Below are 24,491 nucleotides of genomic sequence, written 5' to 3' on the forward strand. Positions count from 1 at the left end.
ATGCCACTGACTGGCCCAGTTTGGGAAGATATTGTGCTGGACCGTCAGAAGGAAAAGCTAATAAATAGATCCTGGCTTTCTATGTGTCTTGTACCCTCTTTAGGAAGGCCAAGACAGTTCTTTGATTAATAAAGTGCTATGATTTGTGTAACATATTTTGGGAAAACCAATTAACTGCAACTGACTGGGGATCAATACATGGATCAAAGGCAACCATAGATGGGTTGGACTCGAGAGAAACTGGCAACTTCTGAGCTGTTTTCCTGCTAACTCTGCCCAGTGGGAGTTCTGCATACTGAATGGTGCAAACTGGCCTCGTGGAATTGTCTTTCGGGAGTAAAAAAGTGTCAGACAAATTAAGAGAAGATAGGTCACTTACACAGGCAATGGACAATTGTTCAGAGCACTTTTCTGCTCCTTTCTGGAGCAGTGAGCAGCATTTCCATGTGGATCCCGTTGGGCTCTTTTGGTTGTTGTCGTCAGGGCTTATCAGCATAAAAATGAAGTTGTTTTGACTTACCCCTGTTTCTCTGCTATCAGAAAACTGTTATTAGGAAAACCGCATTAATTAGCAGCAGCTGAGGGGAGGACCAGCTATTTTGGAGCTGCAGCTGCAAGTCTCTTGCAGTTTATTGCCTAAATTTTAACAATTAACAGAATAAATAGTCTCTGAATGTATTTAATCATGTTAATTTTGTTTTCCTCTATTTGTATTACTGTTTAGGAGGGGTAGTTAATCTGCACTAAATACTCTGATTCCATTAGCATCTTTAAAGCATATCCTCAGCTATACTATTCCTCTGTGATTTACTGGAAGTGAAGTTTAATGATAATTTTTTTAACTTCACTTAAACTTCACTTAAAATATACCCCAAATATACCCCAAAGTTTGGCATATTAGCCAAAATATTTGATTAAACTAAATATATTCTTCTTCTTCTTTCTTAAGTAGGCTCCACAGCCAGCATGGAGCCCAAGGCAGGGCTTGAACTCACGACCCTGAGACCAAGACCTGAGCTGAGATCGAGAGTCAGACGCTTAACAGACTGAACTATCCAGGCTCCCTAAAAATCTTATTTTATGGCCATGTTGGGTAACAGAATTGGATGGATGGATGGAAGTAAGGAAAGATAAATGGAAAGAATGATAAACAGATTAACAGGTATATACATACATACAGAAGGACTGTTTTTAAACCTTCTCAATTCTAATCCCAACTAGTTCATTACTTTTTCTTTATAATCACTATGAATTCAGAATGATAAAGATATGGTATAAGAGAACCACCTTTCCAGTCAGGTTTGATCCTGGACCTACCTCTTCAGGGGGTAGTAGATGATTTACAGCTTATGTCTCAGTTTTCTGCTCTACAGATTTGGGCTCATGTCCACTCTTGTGAGCAGTAATGAACTAAACCAATATGAAAAGCATCTATGCCGAATCTTCCTTTCTTCTTTCAACTTTAAACCTCATGTTGCTATTTAACTTATCATGTATTTATGTGTTTCCTACCCAGTTGAAGAGTTAATTAAGCCCTTATGAAGTAGGGACTTTCTCTTGCTCATCTTGGTACCTACCCCCAGTAGCTTGGGCCCACTGGATGCTCATACCTATTCACCAGCATTAGTCCACAGGCCTTGACCTTATCATCAGCTTGTATAACAATTAACATCTACTGAGTCCTTACTATGTGCCAGGTACTCTGTAGTAAGGATTTTATATACTTCAAGGGTTCTCAGTGTTAAATAACAAAAAGTCAATAAATTTTAAAGATCTAATTGACTTTATTAATAAATTCATGAAACAGGCAGAATCCCAACTACCAAGTAGAGAAGAGCTCCAAAGGGCTACAGAAAGACAAAGATTTTTAAGGGCAGGACAAGGAAGTCAAAAAACAGAAAAAAAAGGATTGTTTCAGGTGAGGTCACCTTCATTTGGGGATAAAAGGATTCTAGTAGATGAATTACTTTATCTTCCTTTGTCAGATAAAAAGGGCTCATGGAACTGATTACCTTATTAGTGCTGACCAGAAAATTCCTGAGGGGCTTGTTAAAAGTTATATTCTTTGGGGGCAGCTGGGTGGTCAGTTGGTTGAGTGTCCGACTCTTGATTTTGGCTTGGATCATGACCTCAGAGTCATGGGGTCGAGACCCGTGTCAGGCTCTGTGCTGGGTGTGGAGCCTGCTTAAGATTCTCTGTCTTCCTCTCCCTCTGCCCCTAGCCCCCTAAAAAAATAATAAAGTTATATTCCATGGGGGGTGTAACTGCAGTTAGGTTAGGTATTAAGTCTTGGTTTACTGACTTGAAGCCTTAACCTAAGTGACACCATTTTGGGTCTGTGGTTTTTCTTTTTAACATCAGCCCTGGCTACTCATTAAAATCATTTGGAGGAGTTTCTAAAAAGTGTTGACACCCCGATTTCACCCTAGACTAAGGAGATCAGAATTTCCAGAGCGGGGACCAGAACACTGGTGAATTTAAAAAACTGCTCAGGTGATTCTAATGTGCAGCCAAGGTTGAAAATCGCTGGCATAGATGGTCTTGTTTAATTCTCCCGTCAATGAGGTAGGTACTATTGTAACAGATGAAAAAAGCCTAGGTACGGAGGGACCAGGTATCTTGACCAAGTTTACGTAACTCTTAATCAGTGAGGCAGGATTAGGAACCCAATGAGGCTGACTCCACAAACCACAGCTTTCTTCACTGGACTCTCATGACTCCCATGCAATAAGGAAATTCCGAGCTAAAACTACTGTCAAAGAGAGTCTATGTAGGTGTCCCCAGCGTTCTACAGTGACTTTGATCATCATAAAAGAAAAGGAGCAAAAGCACAGCAAATCCTTTCTGTTTTAAAAGTGTAGACCAGGTTTCTATCTTGACTTGTACACTCAGGGTCTGGAAGACCCAGTTCAAATCACAGTACCTCTCTGAGCCTTAATTTCCCATGATGACTATGACGTCAAGTTTGCAAGAGTATTGGGAAGGTGGTCTGTAAAGCGTAGACTATTTAAAAAATGCAAAGGGGCACTATGCCTTAGCTCCTCATCTCGATTTTATAGGGAGGAAAACCCACTCAGACTTGGTAAAGCCAGGACTTGACCCTTGACCTGACCGACTCCAGAGCCCATCTGCAAGGGGCAAACTCTCTAGTGCAATGCTGCAATCTGTCAAGAACCATCTTGCAAAATGTGATTAGGAATAGAATCTGTAGTGATGGCCAGAGAGATTAGACTTTCTGTAAAAAGCTGTTTTAGAAATGGCCATGATAGAGGCTGCTGGTGGGGGGCAGGGGTGGGGGGGGGAGGGGGAGGGCTGGCTCTTCCCTCCCACATTCCTGGCTTTGTTCCAGGGGCTAAAGTGAAAATGGAAATGCAGGCTTGTTTAAGAGAGAACCTGGCATTTCAGGTTCTCAGATCAATATTCGTGCCAGTCCCTCAGCCTTGTTCTCTCTTCTTCCCTCCCCATAGCTAGCACAAGCCCAGCACATAGTAAATGCTCACTAAATGTTTGTCAGGATGAATAACTGAGTCCTGTGGAGGAGAGCTAGAGGGTGGAGAAAGACACATTGCCTTCTCTTCCCACTGAGGCCAAGGGCCACCTACAGCACCACATACCAAGGGGCCTCGTACACCTTTGCCTTATTTACAGTTTCCATCCTGAACTGCTCACCCTGATCCAGCTTGGTGCCCTGTTTCGCCCCCTTGTGACTGCCTTTCCCACCGAGGGCCCTTTGGACCTGACCCTCAGTCTTTCTTCTGTGATTTGACTCTTTGTTTCCTTCCTCCATCATGAGCTGCCCTGGCTCCGGGCTTACCTGGGCCCACAGTTGGTCTCACACGACTGCTGACAGTGCGGGCAGGGGAGGCTGCAAGCAGGCGAGAGCGGAGTGACTCGAGTGGGTAAGATGTACCAACCACCGCAATTCCCAAGCATCTCCCCCATTCGCCCCTACCGTTAGAGAACTAGATATAAAAGACAACCCTCTTTATAAAAGACCAGTAATCCTCGTGAGAACTCATCCTCGTCAACGATCTACTCATACAGTAGAGTGGCAGAGCAAAAGCTTGGGCTGTGGAGTTGGGCTGTCTGGGGTTCAAATCGCAGCTCTACTGCTTTCGATGTTGGACTTGATGTGCCTCAGTTTCCTCTCTGTAAAATGGGACAATACTACTTTCATCATAAGAAGGTATGTCAGCACATATTTTATTTATTATTATTTGTTATTAAAAAATTAGAGCAATACCCAGCTGAATGCTCCAAGAAGGGATGTTTTGGTGAAGGAAAGGATAGAGCACCACCTCTGCGCCTCCCCCCCCCCCCCCCCGCCGCCCCACAACTGCACTCTTTCTTGCTCTACCATCTGGCTCCACATGCAGGTTCTCAAACATTCCTTGCTTTCTCTGGGCTAGGGACAATGCCATACTCTGTCTCCTCCCTCTCTCTCCCCTATTGCCTTATTTGTCAGGTTACGAACTGTGCTCTCTGGACCTTCTGCACCACCCCAGACTCGGCTGGGTGCCCACCCACCCCAGCCCTGCACTCTTCCCAGTGTGGCTCCTTTACACCATATAATCCTATTCCTGCCACTGCGAGTTCCCAAGAGGCTGTGTCCTGCTCATCTCTGCATCCCTGCTGTTGGGCATGGTGCCCGGTACAGATCTATGGTGCCACGGGAAGGAATCAAGGAACAGATGAACTTAGCCTGGAGATCAGGCCTGGCAAGAGTCCTTGCCTATATTCTTGATTGAACCCAGGACACTCTCATCCACATCTTAGCCCAACCTTCTGAGAGGAGGAAACCAGGAAGAAAAGGGAAAAATCTAGAAGGGAAGATACAAATGCAGCTTTTCCCTTTTTCCTTTCTACCCCACCAGCCCCTGCCTTTGCGCTGGGCCTGTTTAATTCAAAACCATTTCGACCTTAAAGAAAACTTACAAGAACAGTACAAAGAACTTGTTTTCCCCTGAAGCATCTACAAGCAGGTGGTTGAATGATGTCCAGTTGCCTTAAGTACTTTCTTGTGTATTTCCTACAAACAAGGACCTTCTCCTGTGTAACCACACACAGCCACCAGACACAGGAAATTAACATTAATACATCCAACCCTCAAACCCTATTCCAGTTTTGACTTAAATTGTCTCTTTATTGCCAAAAGACCTAGTTTGGAATCACAGAATGCACTTAGATTTTATGTCTAGGATGGTTCCTCAGTCTTTCCTCGACTTTTATGACTTTGAAACTCTTTGAAGATTACATGTCAGGTAATTCTATAAAATGACTGAGCTTGTCTGATGCTTCCTCAGGATTAGACTCAGGTTATGCGTCTTTAGTGGGAATATCATAGAAGTGATGCTGCGTTCTTCTCACTGCATCCTATCAGGGGGCTCGTGATTTAAATTTAGATTTGTCCTATCACTGGTGTCTGCCAGACATTCCTGTTTGGCTCTTTGCCGTTATTAAGCACCTTGAGGGCAGAGACTTTGCGATGATATAAACATCCTGTTCCTTATCAACCTTTCCAAATGTCTTTGTTGGTTTATTTGTTCATTCACTGAAGTGGCACATGTACTTATTTATATCAGACAGCCCCCAGCTCTCCATTTTATTGAATAGGCTGCAATCCATTATGTTACTCTTACAAATCTGCGGGAATGTACAGCCCATGTCTATTTGTACTTGGTCTTCCTCTTGATGTTAGATTTTGGTTTTTATTTTCCCTGGTCTCGAGGTCTGAAATTCAACATGACTATTGTGTTTTATGTGGTTCTTAACAGCACTTCATATTGTGTATGGGAACTGGCAAGGAGCAAACAAGCAAATGGAAAGCAGACACAGTGAGACTAAAACCTAATAGGGCTTAAAGCTTTACACCAGGTTTCAGAATGTACCGGTTTTGTCCTAAGGGTCAGAAACTGGAATTCACTTCCAGGGATGAGCCTCTACTTTTGTCTTAGAAACATGTATGTGGGAGCGCCTGGGTGGCTCAGTTGGTTAAGCGACTGCCTTCGGCTCAGGTCATGATCCTGGAGTCCCGGGATCAAGTCCCACATCGGGCTCCCTGCTCAGCGGGGAGTCTGCTTCTCCCTCTGATCCTCCCCCTCTCATGCTCTCTGTCTCCCATTCTCTCTCTCAGATAGATAAATAAAAAACCTTAAAAAAAAAAAAAAAGAAACATGTATGTGAGTTCTTCATTTTATTGCAAATGTAAAGCAATAATCACAAAAACAACAAGAGTCTTGTAGCCATTTATAGAGCTTATTATTCTATACCGGATGCTGTTCTAAACACTTTCATCCTCACATCAATCCTATGAGGCAGGTACTATTATTATCCCCATTTTACAGGGGAGGCATCTGAGGCACTGGAAATTTTTAAATTTTTAAAAAATTTTTTTATTATGTTCAGTTAGCCACCATACAGTACATCATTAGTTTTTGATGTACTGTTCAATGATCGTTAGTTGCGTATAACACCCAGTGCTCATCACAACACGTGAGGCACTGGGAATTTAAAATGACTTGCCTAATGTCATTAGTTAAGTGGTGGAGCCAGAATTCAATCTCAGGTCACCTGACTTGTGACTCCACCTTTGTATCTGTAATGCTGAACGAACTAGTCCAGAGGGGAGTTGGGTCTGGAATTTGGGGCAACTGGGATTTGTGTAAAGGCATTCTTTCGGGGGGAAGTAAACCGGCCACCGAGGGTAGGCAGAGAGCCAGATGCTCACCAAGCATGAGGAGCAGGGGATTCCCCCCACCCCCCTCCACGCCCGCCCCCCCTCCCCCCCGCCCCAAGGATGAGCTTGGGCTTCTGGGCCCTAGGAGCAGCCAAAATCTAGAAGCCGATTATAGTTTCTCTGTGCTACAATTTCGTCCTGGCACTCCCCAGGCTTTCAACAACGTTTTATTAACCTTTGTGGCTTGGCCTTAGGTGTGATGTGGAGTATTAAGCGACAGAGCTCCAAGTATGGAGCAAAAATGGGGAGAAATTGCCTGAGGAATGGACCCATAGTCTAGTCCTAGGTAAATGGTGGGGTGGCAAGCAACAGCCAGGAGGTTTTGATACATGTAATAATTCCCTAAAGATTCCCCGTAATTCTTCGGTGGTCACCATGGCAGAAGCCTGGTGTATCTGTATGTTAAGGAAGAATTAGTTTCTGATTAATAATCTTCAAAGAATACTTTCTATTTAAAAAGATGTGGGGCCCCCTCTTTGAGGAGTCAGACTGGCCCTGGGAGCCCACCTTGGTTCTGTTTAGAGTGTCCTGTTATTTCTAGCACTAGTTGGATGAAGCTGTAGACCATTCTTCCTTCAAACCATGACTTCAGAGCTGGGATCCAGGACATCTGCCAAATTTTTCCTTGGGATGGATTCTTCTTTAGCATAGCACATGTCACAGTTGTTGACTAAGGAAGGTGGCAAGATGTCTTCCATCACAGTGTACAAAGAGACGGGTACAGAGATATGCAGGGAGTGTGTTATTGCATATATTGTCCCCATTAAGGAGGGATTGTCAAAGAAGGCTGTGGATGGTGGTACAAAGTGGGAGCCAAGTGAGACCACTGAAAGCCAAACACAAAAAAGCAAAGGTAGAGAAATCAGATCCGGGAAGTAGGTTTACCTAGCGACACAGCTGGTGTGAAGGAAGAGTCCTCCAAGCAACGTGGACTGGAACAGCGGGGCCTGTTCAAGCACATTCTGACTCATCAGATTTCTACGTGGAGCCACAGATGTGTTTAATTTTATACATTGAGACCGATTTGCACACTGTGAGCATGCATGAACCCAGCTGCCTGAGCCACAGAAGCATGGGAGATAGGAAGAGAGTGAGTGGGAGACCCTGGCTGCCATTCCAAGGGCTCTGTCTGTTTGCTCTTGCTGGTTTCCTGATTCCATAGCCGCAAGACGAGACTCAGCCGTGTGGCTTTCATCTGGCGTTGTGGCCCAGTCACCCAATGCTCACCACTCCCCCATTTTTTCTGTACTCTGGAAGGCTTTTCTGGGTAGCTGGGACTTTGTTCAGTGTCTGGGTGTAATTATCACAAAACAGCCTCTGACTTTACGGAAAAAAAAAAAAAAAAGGAAGGATGGACCTTGGACCATGTAGTAGATGATAGCTAACCACTCCTGTGCCCAAAACTGCAATTAGAGCAAGTCTGAGGTCATCGTTCATCATGCCGACTTAGGTTTTGAAAGGAAACCAAATGATGAATATAATGATTATTTCTGTTTCTGCTTCCCCCTCTTTTTCTCCTAAAAAATTGGCAATAGCACTAAAGTCAAATTAAACATCTGTTTGAAAAATAAGCCGGAGTGCTCATGACAGCTGTCTTGGCCTTCCAAATGCACCACAGCTGTCAAACTCTAAATTAACAAGATTTTCATTTATGAATAGCAGAGAACTAAGATATAAGAGAGCTTTTTCTCCTATTTTCCTGGCTTCCAGGGGCAGTCTGATGTAAAATCTTCAGGAAATGCCCAGGGACAAATGGAACTGCCATCAGCCTGTACTAATCAATCATGGAAGGAGTGGGGAACGTTCTTTCCTTTTATGTCATTTCATTTCTTCATTGGCGTTATGTTGAGTGTTGTCTGTGGCAAGCAGGCTTGCAGGGAGGCTCACAATTCAGGGACAAGTCTCTGATTAGTAGTTGAAAATGAGTGGTGATGGAGCTGTGGGCCTCTGCAGAGGATGATCAGCATCATCTGCTTCTCTGGAGGGCTTCTGCCCTTGCCCCTTCCAGCGGCAGTAACGAATGCCCAAGTTTATATGACTTGGTTCTACTGCAGTCCCATACTGGGTGCAAAGGATCTAATCAAGCCATTTTGGTGACAGGGTAGAAGATGCTAACTTGTTTCACACTTACTTCATGACCCTGAAAGACAAAGTAGACGTGGAACCAATTCTTTGTCCTTTTCTACCCTTGTCCCCGAGTCATCACTGTCCTTCTCAGGGATGGGGTGTGGCTCAGGAGTGGAACAACACATCTCTTGTGTGTATTGCCCGGTTTAAAAAAATAGAGAGACTAAATATATGTAGGTGTGACACCATTGGGTACTTTTTCACTGTTGCCCAAACGTTTCTAGTTTGATACTTTGATTATTCCATGTCAAAAATGCCCACGGGGGGAGGGGTGGTAAACAAATTGTGGAATATACAGATAATGGAACATTACTCAGATATATAAAGGAATGAGTACCAATACTTTGTTATAACATGGATCAACCTCAAAAACACTATGCTCCGTGAAAAAAGCCAGATGCAAAAGGCCACCTATTGTACGATTCCATTTATCTGAAAGATCGATCGGTAAATCCATAGAGACAGAATGCAGATTGATGGTTGCCAGGGGTTGTAGGCAGGAGAATGGGGAGAGACTGCTTACCGGGGGAGGGGTTTTACTCCTGGAGCGGTGGCAATGTTCTGGAACGAGACGGAGGGGGCAGTTGCACAACACCGCGAATGTACTAAGTGCCACGGAACTGATGCCTTTAAAATGGTTAATTTCACGTTATGTGAACTGAATCTTAACTTTTAAAAAATGTCCCCAGGGTCAAAATCTCATGCGTTTATCCCACCCTGACCGGGGCAGGGAAGGTACTAGCAGCTCCTGCTCCATCAGTGGGGGAGGACTGGAAGCTATCTTGCTGTGGGGCGCGGGGCCCTGGTGCACAATGGGGACGGGCCGCGTACTCTCGCCCCCGGCCCCTCACAAGGTTGGCGCGGTCGGGGGAGCCGGGCTTCAGGGTTGCACCTGCGCGGCGGTCTGCTGCAGCGCCTGGAGCTCTGTTTAACGCACTTCCTGTTTAACGCTTGCCAGTCCCCCCCCGCCCCCCGCCCCGCCCCGGGGAGGGGGGCTGGGTCCTGCCCCTGGGACTCCAGCTGCTGAATCACACTGCTGCCATTGGACCGCTCTCCTGCAGTCGTGCCACTGCTGGCCTCGCAGGAACTCCTGGCATCTGGATTCTACCCGTTAGATGATAGGTCTTCAGGCATCGAAATCTTCCTAAACCGAGCACATGTTGCCCTTTTAGCCATCGCCTCCAACTTTCTGAGTGCTGTCCCAGAACCAGCCACTTCAACAGGCTCAGGGGTCCCCAGCTCCTTTCTGGCCACTCCCGGTTTCCTCCCCTGGTCGGTCCTGCTGATGTCAAGAGCCCCCCTGACTTACAACAAGGATGCGGTGGTTCTTCTCAATACCTCATGCCAGAAAAATTGTGGGGGAAGCTGCACCCCAGATCCTCCTAACGCTGCCAGCTTCCTCCAAATCATACACAGTCATCTCATGTGAGCCTCCTCTGTTATTTCCTTCTAAGATAAAAAGGGTCGGTGAGCTCTATGAAGTTACAAAGTATTATGAGTGTTCCCTAATTCCTCCTTAATACCCAGCCTCTCTTCCCAGGGATAAGTCTTTCTTTTGCCAGGTGCAGGGTTTGTTTTCACTTTCCAAATGGCAGTTAGTTTCCTCCCTTAGGAAACAACATTCTCTCCCCACCTCCATGCCCCCAACAGACAGTCTCCTACCTCCTGGTTTACAGGAGGGGCTCTGAGCTCACAGACCTCAGAGATCAACAGAGGCAGAAGGCGGTGGGCAGGTGGGGGTTGGTCAAGCTCAGTCAGGGTAGTTCAGTGGTGTTTCGTTAACAACAAAGGCTTTGGCATCAGGTGGAAGTGGGTTTAAGTCCCAGCTTTATCACCTAGCTGCTTTATTACCCTGAATATGAACTCTCTAAACCTTGGTTTTCTCATTGACAAAATGGGAAAATCCTACAGGGAAAACAGAGAAGACCCTAGAGGCTTTTATGGGAATTAAGTGAGATAAGGCATGCGGCGCACCTAGCCCAGTGCTTGGTGAGGAATATAAGCTGCCCACGTTGTCAGGCACACTATCGATGCATCGGGCACCTCTGTACGCCGGCCTCCTCACATCCTCCCATCCCAGCTCTGACCCCACTCACTGGGACAGCAGGGACCAGCTCTGCCCTACTGCAATTGCATGATGCACACTTTGTCCTCATGGGGCGCTCTTGCTTCCTGTCCCTGAGCTTCGCTGATGCTACAGTCTGGGTTCAGAATCTGGTGACCGCTCACCTGTGTACAACCCAGAAGTGCATGGGGAGTTCACGTTGTGGGTCCAACCTTGATCACTGGAGGCTGGAAGCCAATGGATAATGGCCTCCCCCTCTATCCCTGGGCACACTGTTCTGAGACATGTGTCATAAGGCCTCTCAAAAGGTCCTGGTGGGATCAAGCACCAGTTGCCTACAGTGATGGCCAAGTTAATAACACTTGACTGAATCATGCCCTGCCTACCACCCCCATCCCCTGCTCCTTGGGATCACTTCCCAAATAAACCACCTGAATACAAGCCTTTGTCTCAGCTGGGCTTTTCAGAGGGCCTGGGACAGGAATCAGCAGTGACTAAGTTGTTAGCACTGGGGTATGCATTAGAGCATTTTCTAGAAAGTGCCAGAGAAAAAATATTTTACTGTTGCAACGTCTCAATTCTGTTGCTATAGCATGAAAGCAGCCCTAAACAATACCTAAATGAATGAATGTGGCTGTATTCCAATAAATCTTTATTCACGAAAACAGGCAGTGGGCTGGATTTGGCCGACATGCTGTGATTTGCCAATCCCTGCACCAGGGCCACCAAGAGGAATAAAGTTGATCCCCTCCATGAGGCTCAGTCTCAGCATCTAGAAATGAGGCTGTCGAGGTGACTAAAACACGTCAGGAAGGGCCTTGGACACCATGCTAACTGTATTTTTTGGCAATGGGTGACACTGAATAAGTTCTCCGATCTTGTAGCAGCTGCAGCTGGGGATAGGTGATGAAACTGGGCAAGAAATGAGTTGCTTCTTTTTAACATTTATGTACAATCCAGTCCTGCCATGGGGCCACATCCTTTGTACTCTTGGAGTGATACTTGTCATTGCCAAACTTCCCACCAGGGATTGTATCAACAGGGCAAAGCTCCCTTATCTGATACCCCCTGGGCCAGGTGTGGTTCAGAATTCAGAATATTTTTGGATTTCAGAAAGACAATACCATGCAAACTCCATATATTTTGTACCATTTCCTATCAGGGTCTGGGGCAGCATCCAGCTCATGAATATTTACACTAAAAGACCATGAACAACTTCAAGTCAGTTCCGGGCAGGTTCGGGCCCTCAATGAGTTAAAAAAAAAAAAATCTTTTGGATTTTAGAGTTTCTTGGATTTCCAAATTGCCGATGAAAGACCGTGAACCTGATCTGTTTCGTATGTGACATCCTCAGACAGCCTCTGAGTCCTCAGTGCCTACACCCAGGAGGCTCTCAATAAATGTTACCAAGAGAATGGGCACACAGAAATGGCTGGAGCGCAGGGTTCATGGAGGGATTCAGGGCAAGAAGAGGCTGATCAGGGACTCTGGTAAAGGACATGGGGAGACTTAAATGCTCTGATTAAAATTCTGGACTTTATCTTGAAGGTGACGGACAGCACCATTCAGCTTTGGTAGGTAAGTGGTGTGACTCAGCTGCGCATGAGCACAGCAAGTCTTACCCCAGAGGCAGGAGCAGAGGGCAAGGAACCGGCGTGAGCAATGAGGTGGTTCTCGTAATACTGGGGCAAGAAGTGTCTGTGGATGAGGCCATGAATACGAAGCAAGTGGGAGACAGAAGAGACAGATCTGGCAGCTAATGGTGTTGGGGGGAGAGAGTGAAGTCAGAGTTGAACCTGACCCAGGAGCACCTATCTGCGATGGTAGAGTACAGATCGCAGACTCCGGAGCCCCGAACGTCTGTTTACATCGCAGCTCTGTCATGTACCTGGCGACCTTGGGCAAGTTACTTACTCTCTCCTGTGCCTCAGTGCCCTCTATCGTATCAGTTTCAGAGAGTGGCTGCGAGGATTACCTAAGTATTTGTAATGCCCCTAGAACAGGGCGTGGCTCTTGGCTATTAGTACTCCCGGGACCCTGTATCCAACCCCTGTTTCATGAGGTGGAATTCCCCAAATGGTTCACCAGTGACTATCTCCTCAGGAGCAGGAGGACCCACATCTCAGACCCTCCCGGAAAGTTACGAATGGGTGTCAGAAACCCAGTAATAAAACGTAGGTCATAAAGGTAATAAATGTATGAAAGGAGCGGGTCACTTCAGGGGACAAAAGCTGTCAGATTTAAGGAGACGCGATTTCCCTCTGGTGGGGTCTGTACACAAGCATTCTATTCACAGGGGCTCTTTCCCTCAGTTGCTACCTTGCTATCCCGTTTACAGCCTTCTGGCAGCAATGTGGCATGCCGGGGCAACGTTAAGTGCTGGGTCATTCATGTGAAGGGAGAAGGCTCGAAGGAGGTCTGCCTGGAAAGCCTGTAATTTAGAAATGTTCAAATCTTTGCATCCGAATGGAAAATGGAAATGGTGTCAGGTTTGCCCCAAAAGCAAAGGCATAATTGCTATGTGCTTCCCTTCCTGCCCTCCTGGACTAAGGAACACAACTAACCAAGCAGGCTTCAGAGCTGTCATCTACAGGAATTTAGCAGACTCTGCAGCTTATCCTACCAGGACGATTAACCAAACGCTGCAACACAAATGCTCCTTTTTGCAAGCGCGGGTTCTGCAAGAAAGTCGGCATCTCTCCTTTCATCTGTTTTGAGCTTTGCTGCCAGATTTAAGTGTCCTTACTAACTTTTTAGTGAACTTTCCTCCCAGCATGTCAGTCCACTATTTAATAACCACTAATGGCTCCCTCGTTCCTCTTGACTCAAATTCAATCTCTTCATCTTGACACTAAAAGACCTCCATGACTTAGCAATGGATTTTGGCCCCCAAAGACCTTCTAATCTCACAGTGTCTGTCTCCCAGGGCTGCCATTCTTATTCTCACCTCAGTTTCACTAGGTCCACCCCCGTCACCTGGAATAACCTCATCCTTCTGTCCATTTATCCAAACCCTACTACAGCCTTCAAGATATACACTAACTTTCCAAGACACTCTGGTGCTCCCATTATTCCATTCCTCACTCATCTCCTTTCTGATTAACCACATTTAATTTGTCCCCAGTTCATGCTTGCCTTGGGCTTGCTAACCTTTGCATGCATATTTTTATTTATACCACAACCAGACTGAAAATACCTTGGAAGTCAGGATCGTTGTTTATACCCTGAGCCTTTCCCATGCTCTGGGCACATGGCAGGTATACAGGGAATACTGGTTGGCCAGTTCCCCAAATGCTGCCTTCTATGTGAAAAGAAGGAAACTTTCTCAGCTAGATCAAGAGTCCTTCTCGGGGCACTTACTTGGGTGGCTCAGTCAGTTAAGTGTCCAACTCTCTATTTTGGCTCAGGTCATGATCTCAGGGTTCCCACGCTGGGCATGGAGCCTGCTTAAGAATTTCTGTCTCCCTCTCCCTGACCCCGTTCTCTCTCCCTCCCTCTCTAAAAAAAAAGAGAGAGAGAGAGTCCTTCTCAACTTGATTAAAGCATCAATTTGAAGCCTGTACTTCATGTTATACGTAAAGAGTAAAAGATCATAGAATCCCCATTAAAATCAGGAATAAGCATGAACACCACCATTTAATGGGTGTACTAGAGGTGACAGATAATAAACTAAGACATGAAAAGGAAACACAAGGTATACTTATTCATAATTTCTGCAAAGAATGAACGAATGAGCCATTAGATCAAGAGAACTCAACAGTGTCCAGATTCAAACTCAGAGTACAAGAATCAATGGTTTTCCTAAACACAAGCAATCAATGATTAGAAAGTATAATAGGAACAAAAAAGGAGCCCATTCACAAAAGCACTGAAACTATAAAATACCTATGAGGAAAAAGCCACGCAAGAATGTGCAATTTCAGTGAAGAAAAATCACAGTACTTTACTGAAGGATATAAAAGACCTAAATAAATAGGGGATATTCCATATTTCTGACTGGGGAAACATATTGTAGGGATGCTGACATTTCCCACACTAAACTATTAATTCAATGCAACCCCACTCAAAATTCCAATATAAGTTTTATTGAACTACAATTTACTTGTTCTACGATTCGTTTGGAAATATGAATCTGCCTGAATGGCCGTGAACATTTTGAACTAGAAGATTAATGGGCGATGACTTGCTACCAAAACATAAAATAAAATTATGCTATAAGATGGTGTGGGTTTTGTGCAGGAATAGATAAAAAGACCAGCAGAACAGAACTGGACCTGTGTCAAGATTTTATATTTGATGAAGTAGCGTTTCAAGCAATCGGAGAAAGGACAAACTCTTCAATAAATGGATGTGGGACAACCAATAGCCATTTTGAGAAACAGAAGTAGATATTGATTTCCCATCTGTGCCAGATATCTTTGGTTTGTTCCTCCAGATACCTTCTTAAAAAAAAAAAAGAAAGAAAGAACCAACAAAAGAAAGGAAGAACATGGGGCTTTGGAGTTAAATGGATATGTGACTCAAGAAACTCGCCTAATTTCCCTGGGATCTCCTCTGTAAAATGGAAGTAGTTTGTTAGGAAGATGAAATCTGATAAAACCCGCTAGATGTGCCTGCTGAATTACTGGTACATAGAAAGTATCGGTTGACCTTTTCTCTCTCCTCCATCTGGCCCGTGGAACCTTGAGGGCCAAGCACATACGTCAGTTGTCTATATATCCTGCATGCCTGTGCGAATAGAAGCTCAGTTACATTTGTTGAAAGAACGAGGGACCGAACAAGCCACACTTGTTCATTGTTCATGGATAAACATATGTTCACATATGTTCATTGCTAACGGGTAAACAAGAGAGGCCTTTCTGGCTTCTGCCAGGAAGATCAAACACTTCTGGTTTGTGAGAACAGTAAGTCAAAGAAAACCAGAGATCTGAGCCAGAAAGATCGGGATTTTCAGAGCAGGACGACTCACCACATAAATCTAACGTTTTCCAGCTTTCTTCTTCAGAGCCCCAGGCTCTGCGGAGTGACCAGACAGCCAGGGGCAAGAGTGTGCGTACCAGAAAGCCACGCCGGGAACCTGGTCTCCAGGCTGAGACCCCGCAAACACCAGCGGACAATAGGCAGGCCACATAGGACCACAACAATAGAACTCTGACCCCCAAACTCAGCAGCAACCAGCCTGGGAACCACAATGCCTACAGTGTCAGCCAGAACATTTAGGACTTGTCACTCACTACCAGCTCATCTAATTTTTGCCCCCATTGCCTCCCCTATTTCCAACTCAGGACCAACAAGAGAAAGCCAACTCTGCTCTCCAAACCAGTTACATAAGATGCTCTACTCTCGGTTATCCCGCTTCCAGCTTCCCCGTGCTAATAACCTACCCTCCAATCAGAACATACCCGCAGTCTGCCCTTCTATTCCCCTACAAAGATTTCCCACCCCTTGGCCAGTCTTGGAGTCCTCGCCAAATGCTACTGATGGCAGCTGAATCCATTGCTGTGTAGCCAGCCCTCTGTAAGGAGCCCCTGTTGGTTCTCATTTCAGTGGCCTTCATTTCCATAGGCTTTCTCCCACATTTCAGCTAGATACTAGATACATGTTATATACTGGGGTTTATTTTTATTTTTATTTTTTTTAAAGATTTTATTTATTTGACAGAGAGAGAGACAGCGAGAGAAGGAACACAAGCAGGGGGAGTGGGAGAGGGAGAAGCAGGCTTCCCACCGAGCAGGGAGCCCGATGCGGGGCTCCATCCCAGGACCCCAGGATTGTGACCTGAGCCGAAGGCAGACGCTTAACGACTGAGCCACCCAGGCGCCCCTATACTGGGGTTTATATATAAGGTTTCATATTTAAAAGTTCTACTGCTAATCCCTTTTTTTTTTTCCACCAATACAGATTGATGCCAAGAGACAAACTTCTCAAGGAATCTGAGTAAGCACGTTCAGCTTGCATCAAACTAAGAAACAAGTGATATATGGATAGGTGGCAGCAAAGGGAGGCTAGACAAAGCCCGGGCTGGGGCTGGACAATGGACAGAGGCTTCCAGAGACCTCATTGGGCTTTTTTTTTTTTTTTTTTTTTTTTTTCATAAGCCAGGCACAGCTGAGTCCAGAAGCTGCAGGGACTGGACTGCCTGGTTGGAATGCCTCCTTAGTAGCCCCTCAGAGGTGGGCTGAATTTAACCACAGTTCTAAGACCGTAGAAATGTCCACCTGCCAGAGGTGTAGACAGATGAACCAAATATATAAATAAGGCCCCAGAGGACTCAAATAAGAGGAAGATGGTTGGGAATTTTCATGGGAAAATGGCTTCTTGGATGCTGGGACTGGAGCCTTGTCCATCTACCTATGACAATTTGCCTGTCTGAAATCCTAAAATTCCCAGTATCCCTCTACATGGTCTTTAAATCTATTTAAAATAGGTTATGTATGGCGGCATTTCCCAAACTGGTGAATGTTAATATATGTCTCAGGAAAAAAGGGAGTCAAATAAGTTTGGGAAATGCTGGTGAAACCAAGTTAAACACATTTCATTTGAGTAGGACTTTGCAAAACCTTGAATCTGCTAATATATGTTGTGAATCTGTAAGAAGGGGATATAGTCTACAGCATTTTCCAAACTTACTTAACTGTAGAAATTGGTTTCCTGCCCACCTATTTACATCTCTCTGAACATCATCCCACGGCATACCATTTTGGAGACACAGGTTTGAGATAATGCTACTTTCACAGGAAAACTATTAGCTGGTTAACACCTCTTTTTTTAAACAAATATTTTATTTATTTGAGAGAGAGAGCACGTGCACAGGAGTATGCACACAAGTGGGCAGAGGGGCAGATGGAGAGGGAGAGGCAGAGAATCTCAAGCAGACTCTGTGCTGAGAGCTGAGCCCAATGCAGGACTTGATCTCATGTCCCCGAGATCATGACGTGAGCCGAAACCAAGAGTCAGACACTTAACCAACTGAGCCACCCAGGTGCCCCCAAGTTAGCACCTCTTATCATGCATTGTAACTTAACAAAGGGAGGATCAGGAGACCAGATAGGAAGTGGCACATGAGGGCAGTTTTGAGGATAAGAGGAAGAAAATAAGATCATAAAGGAGGGCCAGAGACTAAAGAGGTTACAGTTAGGTTTCAGGTCAGCCTAGCGCAATTCCTTCCAGATGGAGGAAGTCAGAGATTATCCTTACCTGATTTGTAATTTTTCTTAGCCAGCGCGAGTATCAATATCTCTAGAAGCTAGAGCGTGGCCAGGAGAATCACTGAATTCGAGAATCACTGCAATCTCCGTATTAGAGATTTGGGCGAATGGTTCCTTTTATAGCGTTTCATCAGTGATGGCCCTTGACCCCATTTCAGAGTTGAGATAACTAAGGGCAGAGGGCTGATGCCACTCATCTGATGCCCCAACAAAGCCACTCTTCTTTCTGTAACCCCACCATGAAGTCTATGACAGACTGCAGGGAGGGAGAGTGAAGTATTCTAATGACCCCTTACTCACTTACTTGAGAATCACACAGCCTGTTCCTGTGGGTGGCGCTATCCAGAACACCTGGATCCGTGTCCTCCTCCGTGGGGTGCTTTCAGTGACCGCGACGGGGCAGTTACTCATAAACTGTGTTTCTTCTTCATCTATGATCTATGGAAAGTAAACACATTAAAATGCAATGTCACTTTGGGAAGGCTCTTTCTTAAGTTTCCGAGCTGACACTTCCTTAATTTTATTTTTAAACCTGTCGTTGTGTGTTAGCAGCTCTATATCCCCAGACACCAGAATAGTGCCTGGTATAGAGTTCCAGTCGATGCTTGTTGAATTAACATGAGGGCAAGGATTTGGCACATGTGCTCTGCTCTCTGGGACCAGGATCTAGTGTCAACACTTTGAGGAACAGGCCACTAGGTGATGATCTTGCTTATTTCACTCTCATAACCGGGTCCCACTTCAGGGGAGGAGGAAGAGGAGGAGGAGGAGGAGGAAGAGGAGGGGGAGGGCATAATCCAAAGCCAACACTCTCTAAATAGCTAAAATCTGTAATTCAGCTACAGTTTTAGAACTTGAAATCGAAATGCTAAAAGAAAACACCCCTTTGGAGGAAGTCCTCCAAAGTACATAAACTCCATCCCAGCTTCATGGCACTGTTTACTTGGCAGTCTCTACCTCCTGAGTTTGTGCATTGTGTTGGTGTTCTCCCAAGTTAACCATCAAGGTTTCCTTGGACATTGCAAAAAAACTGGTAGCCATTCCCATTCCCCAAGACTGGTTCAGCATTTCTCCATTTGCTTCTGGGTCTGCTGCCAGAATTTGCTTATCCCTCTAGTGCTATTACAGACTGTTAGACCTGGAAGGATCCCTTGGGGGAAATCATCTAAATCCAATAGGTCTTAAGCGCCAACTCCAATTGATTGGAAGTAGCTGTGTCATGAGTAGTGCTAATAACAATAACGGATAACATTTATTGAGTGTTTAGTATGTGCTAGACACTAAGCTAAGTGCTTTATCTGAATTACTCATTTAGTCTTCAAATACAATTTAATAAGATAATATCCATATTGTATTTATTTTACTTTTAAAAATTCATATTCCTTTTAGGACAGCAGGTAAGAAAAAATGAAGTCACTCAAACTCCTTAGTTCATCATATATTTTTATCCCCGGACAAAGCAAAAGCAATCTTCTATTATATTTTATTTAATCTATATTCTTTATCCTACTCCCACTTATATATGTCCTCCTGAGTGTGTGTGTATATAAACATACATATGTTTATATAATACATAATGTATATATAAAATATGTGTGTATATATATTATGTATATATATATTATGTATATATATATACACATATATATGTAACTCACTTGAAGTTACATAGAATTGTTTTGTGTTTTAATGTTTCTTTCACTTAATCTTATGCTTTTAAGATACAGGTTTCCCCCACTATCTGAAAGTAGAGCATACCTATGAAATCTTTTGTAAGCTGGAATGGTATAAACTGAAGAAGCAGTTACCATGAATTCATATGGAAAATTTTTTGAGTGTTCCCAGACCCCAAAAATAACCTCTCTTAGGCTTTTCTGATACCTTAGGACACATCTTGCAAACAGATGCATAAAATAAATCAAGATAAAACCCAGATGTTCACAGACACAGTTCAAAGCTATATGGGGCTTAATGCTGAGATGCTGAGTGTAGTATAGCATTATTTCTCTTGCTGCTCAGGTGTGCGCTGCCTTTAAACAGCTCACTGCAAAATAAATGCTGAGTGCTATTTTCACTTTTTGCCTTTTTCATAAAAGTGAAAATCCTTTTTGGATTTCTTTCAGTTGTGGAAACAGGTACTAGTGTAGGTCTTCCGTAAAAGCAAAGTGGCATAACATGAACTTTCATAAAAGTGGGGATACCTGTATGTCAAAATTACTATATGTGAATGTAATTCATTGCTTCTGACTGCAGCCTAGTATTCCACTGCATGCATAGACCACATTTGACTTATCCATTCTCCCCGTGAGGCACAGTCAGCTGACTTCCAGATCTTTACCTCCACAAACACTGCTGCAATGAAGCTCTTCATGCTGCTCTACTTGTGAACCCACATGAGAGCTTCTCAGCAATATAAACCATGTAGTGGGAGGTTCACCCAGAGGTTCGTCTTACTTTTGGAATTCTTCATTCAACAGAAATAATTTTCATCTAGTCAAATTCGTCAATTTCTCCCTATGGCTTGCACTTTTGTGGTCTTGCCTTAAAAAACAGACCACTAAGATATTTTCCAGTATTTTTTTCCCCATTAGCTTTATAATTTTACCTTTCACATTTAGGTCTTCTATGCATTTAGAGTTTATTTTTTAATAAAATGGAGTAGGGCTCCAACTCCATTTTCTCCACACGGTGAGCTACTTTAAAAAGTAATAAACTTAATTTTTAAGAGTTTAGGTTTATAGCAAAATTGAGCAGAAAATGCAGAGGGTTTCCATAGACCCCCTGTCCCCACACATGAACAACCTTCCCTATTATCAACATCCAGCCCCAGACTGGTACATTTGTTACAGCTGATGAACCTACATCAACATATCATCATCACCCAGAGTCCAGAGTTTACATGAGGGTTCACTCCTGGTGCTGTTTATTCTATGGGTTTTGACAAATGTATAATGACATGCATTCACCACTGAGGTTTCATAGTATTGTATTGAATAGTGTCACTGCCTTAAAAATCCTTGGTGCTCTGCCTATTCATCCTTCCCTCCCTCCAACCCCTGACAACCAGTAATCTTTTGTTATAATTGCTTATTAGTTCCAGGAGGTTTTTTGTTGATTCTTTCAGACTTTCCTATGTAGACAATCATGTCATCTGAGAAAAGAGTTTTAATTCTTCCTTCCCAATCTGTATACATTTTATTTCCTTTTCTTGTCTTATTGCATTATCTAGAATTTCCAGTGTAATGTTGAAAAGTAGTGGTGAGAGGGGATATGCTTGCCTTGTTCTTGATCTTATTGAGAAAACTTCAAGTTTCTTACCAGTAACTATGCTATTAGGAATAGGTTTTGTTTGTAGATGTGCTTTATCAAGTTGAGATATTCCTCTCTATTCCTAGTTTGCTGAGGGTTTTTATCATGAGTGGATGTTGGGTTTTGTCAAATGCTTTTTCCACATCTATTGATAATGATCACATTTTTCTTCTTTAGTCTGCTGAAGTGATGGATTATGTTAATTGATATTTAAATGTTGAACCAGCCTTGCATTACCTGGGATAAATTCCACTTGGTTATGGTATATATTCTTCCTGTACATTGTTGGATTTGATTTGCTAACATTGTGTTGAGGAATTTTGCATCTATATTCATGAGAAATAGAAGTCTAGAGTTTTCTTTTTTTTGCAAAGTCTTTGGTTTTGGTGTTAGGGTGACACAGGCATCATAGAATGAGTTAGAAAGTAGAGTTTTGGTATAATTTCTTCATTAAATGTTTAATGAATTAATTAAATTAATAAGTTAAATGAATTGGTAGAATTTATCAGTGAACCCATCCAGGTCTGGTACTTTCTGTTTTGGGGAGATTACTAATTATTGATTCAATTCTTTAATAGATATAGACCTATTTAGATTGTCTATTTCTTCTTGTTTAAGTTTTGACAGATTGTGTCTCTCAAGGAATTGGGTCTGTTTCATGTAGGTTATCAAATTTGTGGGCACAGAGTTGTTCACAATAGCTCTTTATTATTCCTTTAGTGTCCATTGGATCTATAATAATGCTCCTTCTTTCATTTCTGATATTAGTGATTTTTGTCTTCTCTCTCTTTTTTTTTTAGTTAGCTTGGCTGGGGGCTTATCACTTTTTTTGATCTTTTCAAAGAGCCAATCTTGGTTTTGTTGGTTTTCTCTATTGATTTCTTGTTTTCAATTTCATTGATTTCTGCTCTCATTTTCATTACTTCTTTTCCTCTGCTTACTTTGGATGTAATTTTCTTTTCTTTTTCTAGGGAGGAAGCTGAGATTATTGCTCTTATATCTTTTTCTTTTCTAATATATACATTCAGTGCTACAAATGTCCCTTAAGCATTGCTTTTGCTGCATTCCACAAATTTTGATAAGTTGTATTTCCATTTTCATTTCGTTTAAAATATTTTTAAAGTTCTTTTGAAATTTCTTCCTTGATCCATGTGTTGGTTAGAAATGTGTTGTTTATGGGGATTTTCCAGCTATCTTTCTGTTATTGATTTCTAGTTTAATTTCATTGTGGTCTGAGAGCAGACATTGTATGATTTCTGTTCTTTTAAATTCGTTAAGGTGTATTTTATGGTCCAGAATGTGGTATATCCCAGTCTTATAATTCCAACATCTTGGATTTATATCCAAGTCTGCTTCTTATGCTTTCTCTGTCTTTCCAAATTGTGTTTTTTTTTGCCTTTTAGTAGGCCTTTTAATTTTTTGTTGAAAGGTGGATATGTCGTTCTGGGTAAAAAGAATTGAAGTAAATAGGCCTTTAGTAATGTGGTGGTAAGGTGTTGGGGAGGGGAAGTGTTCTCCAGTGCTGTGAACTCTGGGACAACCACTAAAAAAGCAAATAAAAAAAGGAAGTATAATTGATTTGCTAAGAAAAGAGAGAAAATAGAATCATATAAAAATGGTCAAAGACAAAAATGACAGAAGTGTGAAAGACAAAAATAAAAACAAACAAAAAGGTAAACAGAAAACAAGTATGGCAAATATTAATCCAACTATATCAATAATCACCTTAAATATCAATAGTCTAAATATACCAACTAAAAGATTGTCAGAGTGAATCAAAATCAAGACCTTGATATGTTGTCCACAAGAAACCCACTATAAATATAAAGACACATGTAATTAAAAGCAGAATGACAGAGAAAAATACACAATGCTAACACTAATTGTAAGAAATCAAGAGTAACTATATTAATATCAGACAAAGCAGACATCAGAGCAAGGAATGTTATCAAGCATAAGAGGAGCATTACAAAATGATAAAGGGGTCAATATTCTTTTTTTTTTTTAAAGATTTTATTTATTTATCTGAGACAGAGAGAATGAGAGAGACAGAGAGCACATGAGAGGGGGGAAGGTCAGAGGGAGAAGCAGGCTCCTGCCGAGCAGGGAGCCCGATGCAGGACTCGATCCAGGGACTCCAGGATCATGACCTGAGCCGAAGGCAGTCGCTTAACCAACTGAGCCACCCAGGCGCCCAAGGGGTCAATATTCTAAGAAGACATACTAATCCTTAGTGTGTATGCACCTAACAAGAGAGTATCAAAATATGTGAGGTGAAAACAAAATTCAAACAGAATTTGAGTTCCTGGAAGTAAAATTCAAAAATTTTGTCCCTCATCCCCACCCCAATGATTGGGTGCCTCTGGAGTTTTTATCTCTCAGAATTGTCCACACTGAGCCTCTAACAATCTAGCAATTATAGTTTAGGTTTTCCTATGCTGGCATGGGGAGATTTCTGCTCTGGTAAGTTGTGATCCTCTGTATCGTCCTGTCTCCCCAGTATTGGGGGCAGTGGTTTGCCCTGTGAACTAACTTCTCTGATGGATCTAAGGGCTGTTGATTTTTCAGTTTGCTTAGCTTTTTACTTGCTATTAGGATGCAGTGTTGACTGCCACTTCTTACATGTGGGTTGGGACATCAGAAGTCCACACTGTGAGTTACTTTTATGCTACTTAATTCATCTTTGCCCCACTTTTTGTGATGCCACCTCTGTCATATATAGAATGACAACATAAGTTATTGACCAAACAAGGATGAAAAGGCTGTTATTAATCATTGTTCTGGGATAACAGGCAAAACTGAGACTTTCCCAATAAATGGGGCATATATTCAACCTAATCATGTACCAGGTCCCCAAACACTCATATTGTTTCTGGGCTTTCTGTTTTAGTCTCCTGCCCACCCCCTACCCATGGTACTATATTTTAACATCTAGAAGAGCAAGTCTCCTTTCCTTACTCTTCTTTATCAACATGGTGTTATCTATTTGTAGGTCTTTATTTTTACATATATAGTATACAAACTCTAAAAACTCCCTTACTTCTCT

The 24,491-nt window shown here is 43.2% G+C and overlaps 1 protein-coding gene across 1 annotated transcript in view; it reads right to left on the reverse strand.

Annotated features, from left to right (window-relative positions):
- Positions 1-24,491, reverse strand: part of SPON1 (spondin 1) — a 244,851-nt gene that overhangs the window by 161,671 nt on the left and 58,689 nt on the right. The window contains exon 3 of the mRNA XM_045894085.3: positions 18,441-18,574. Within this exon, the coding sequence (XP_045750041.1) occupies positions 18,441-18,574 (134 nt within the window). The remainder of the gene's footprint in view (positions 1-18,440; positions 18,575-24,491) is intronic.

The sequence above is a fragment of the Mirounga angustirostris genome, unplaced genomic scaffold (genome assembly GCF_029215605.1).
Source record: "Mirounga angustirostris isolate CCGP_5_RB_7025 unplaced genomic scaffold, mMirAng1.0.hap1 SCAF_13, whole genome shotgun sequence".
Lineage (NCBI taxonomy): Eukaryota > Metazoa > Chordata > Mammalia > Carnivora > Phocidae > Mirounga > Mirounga angustirostris.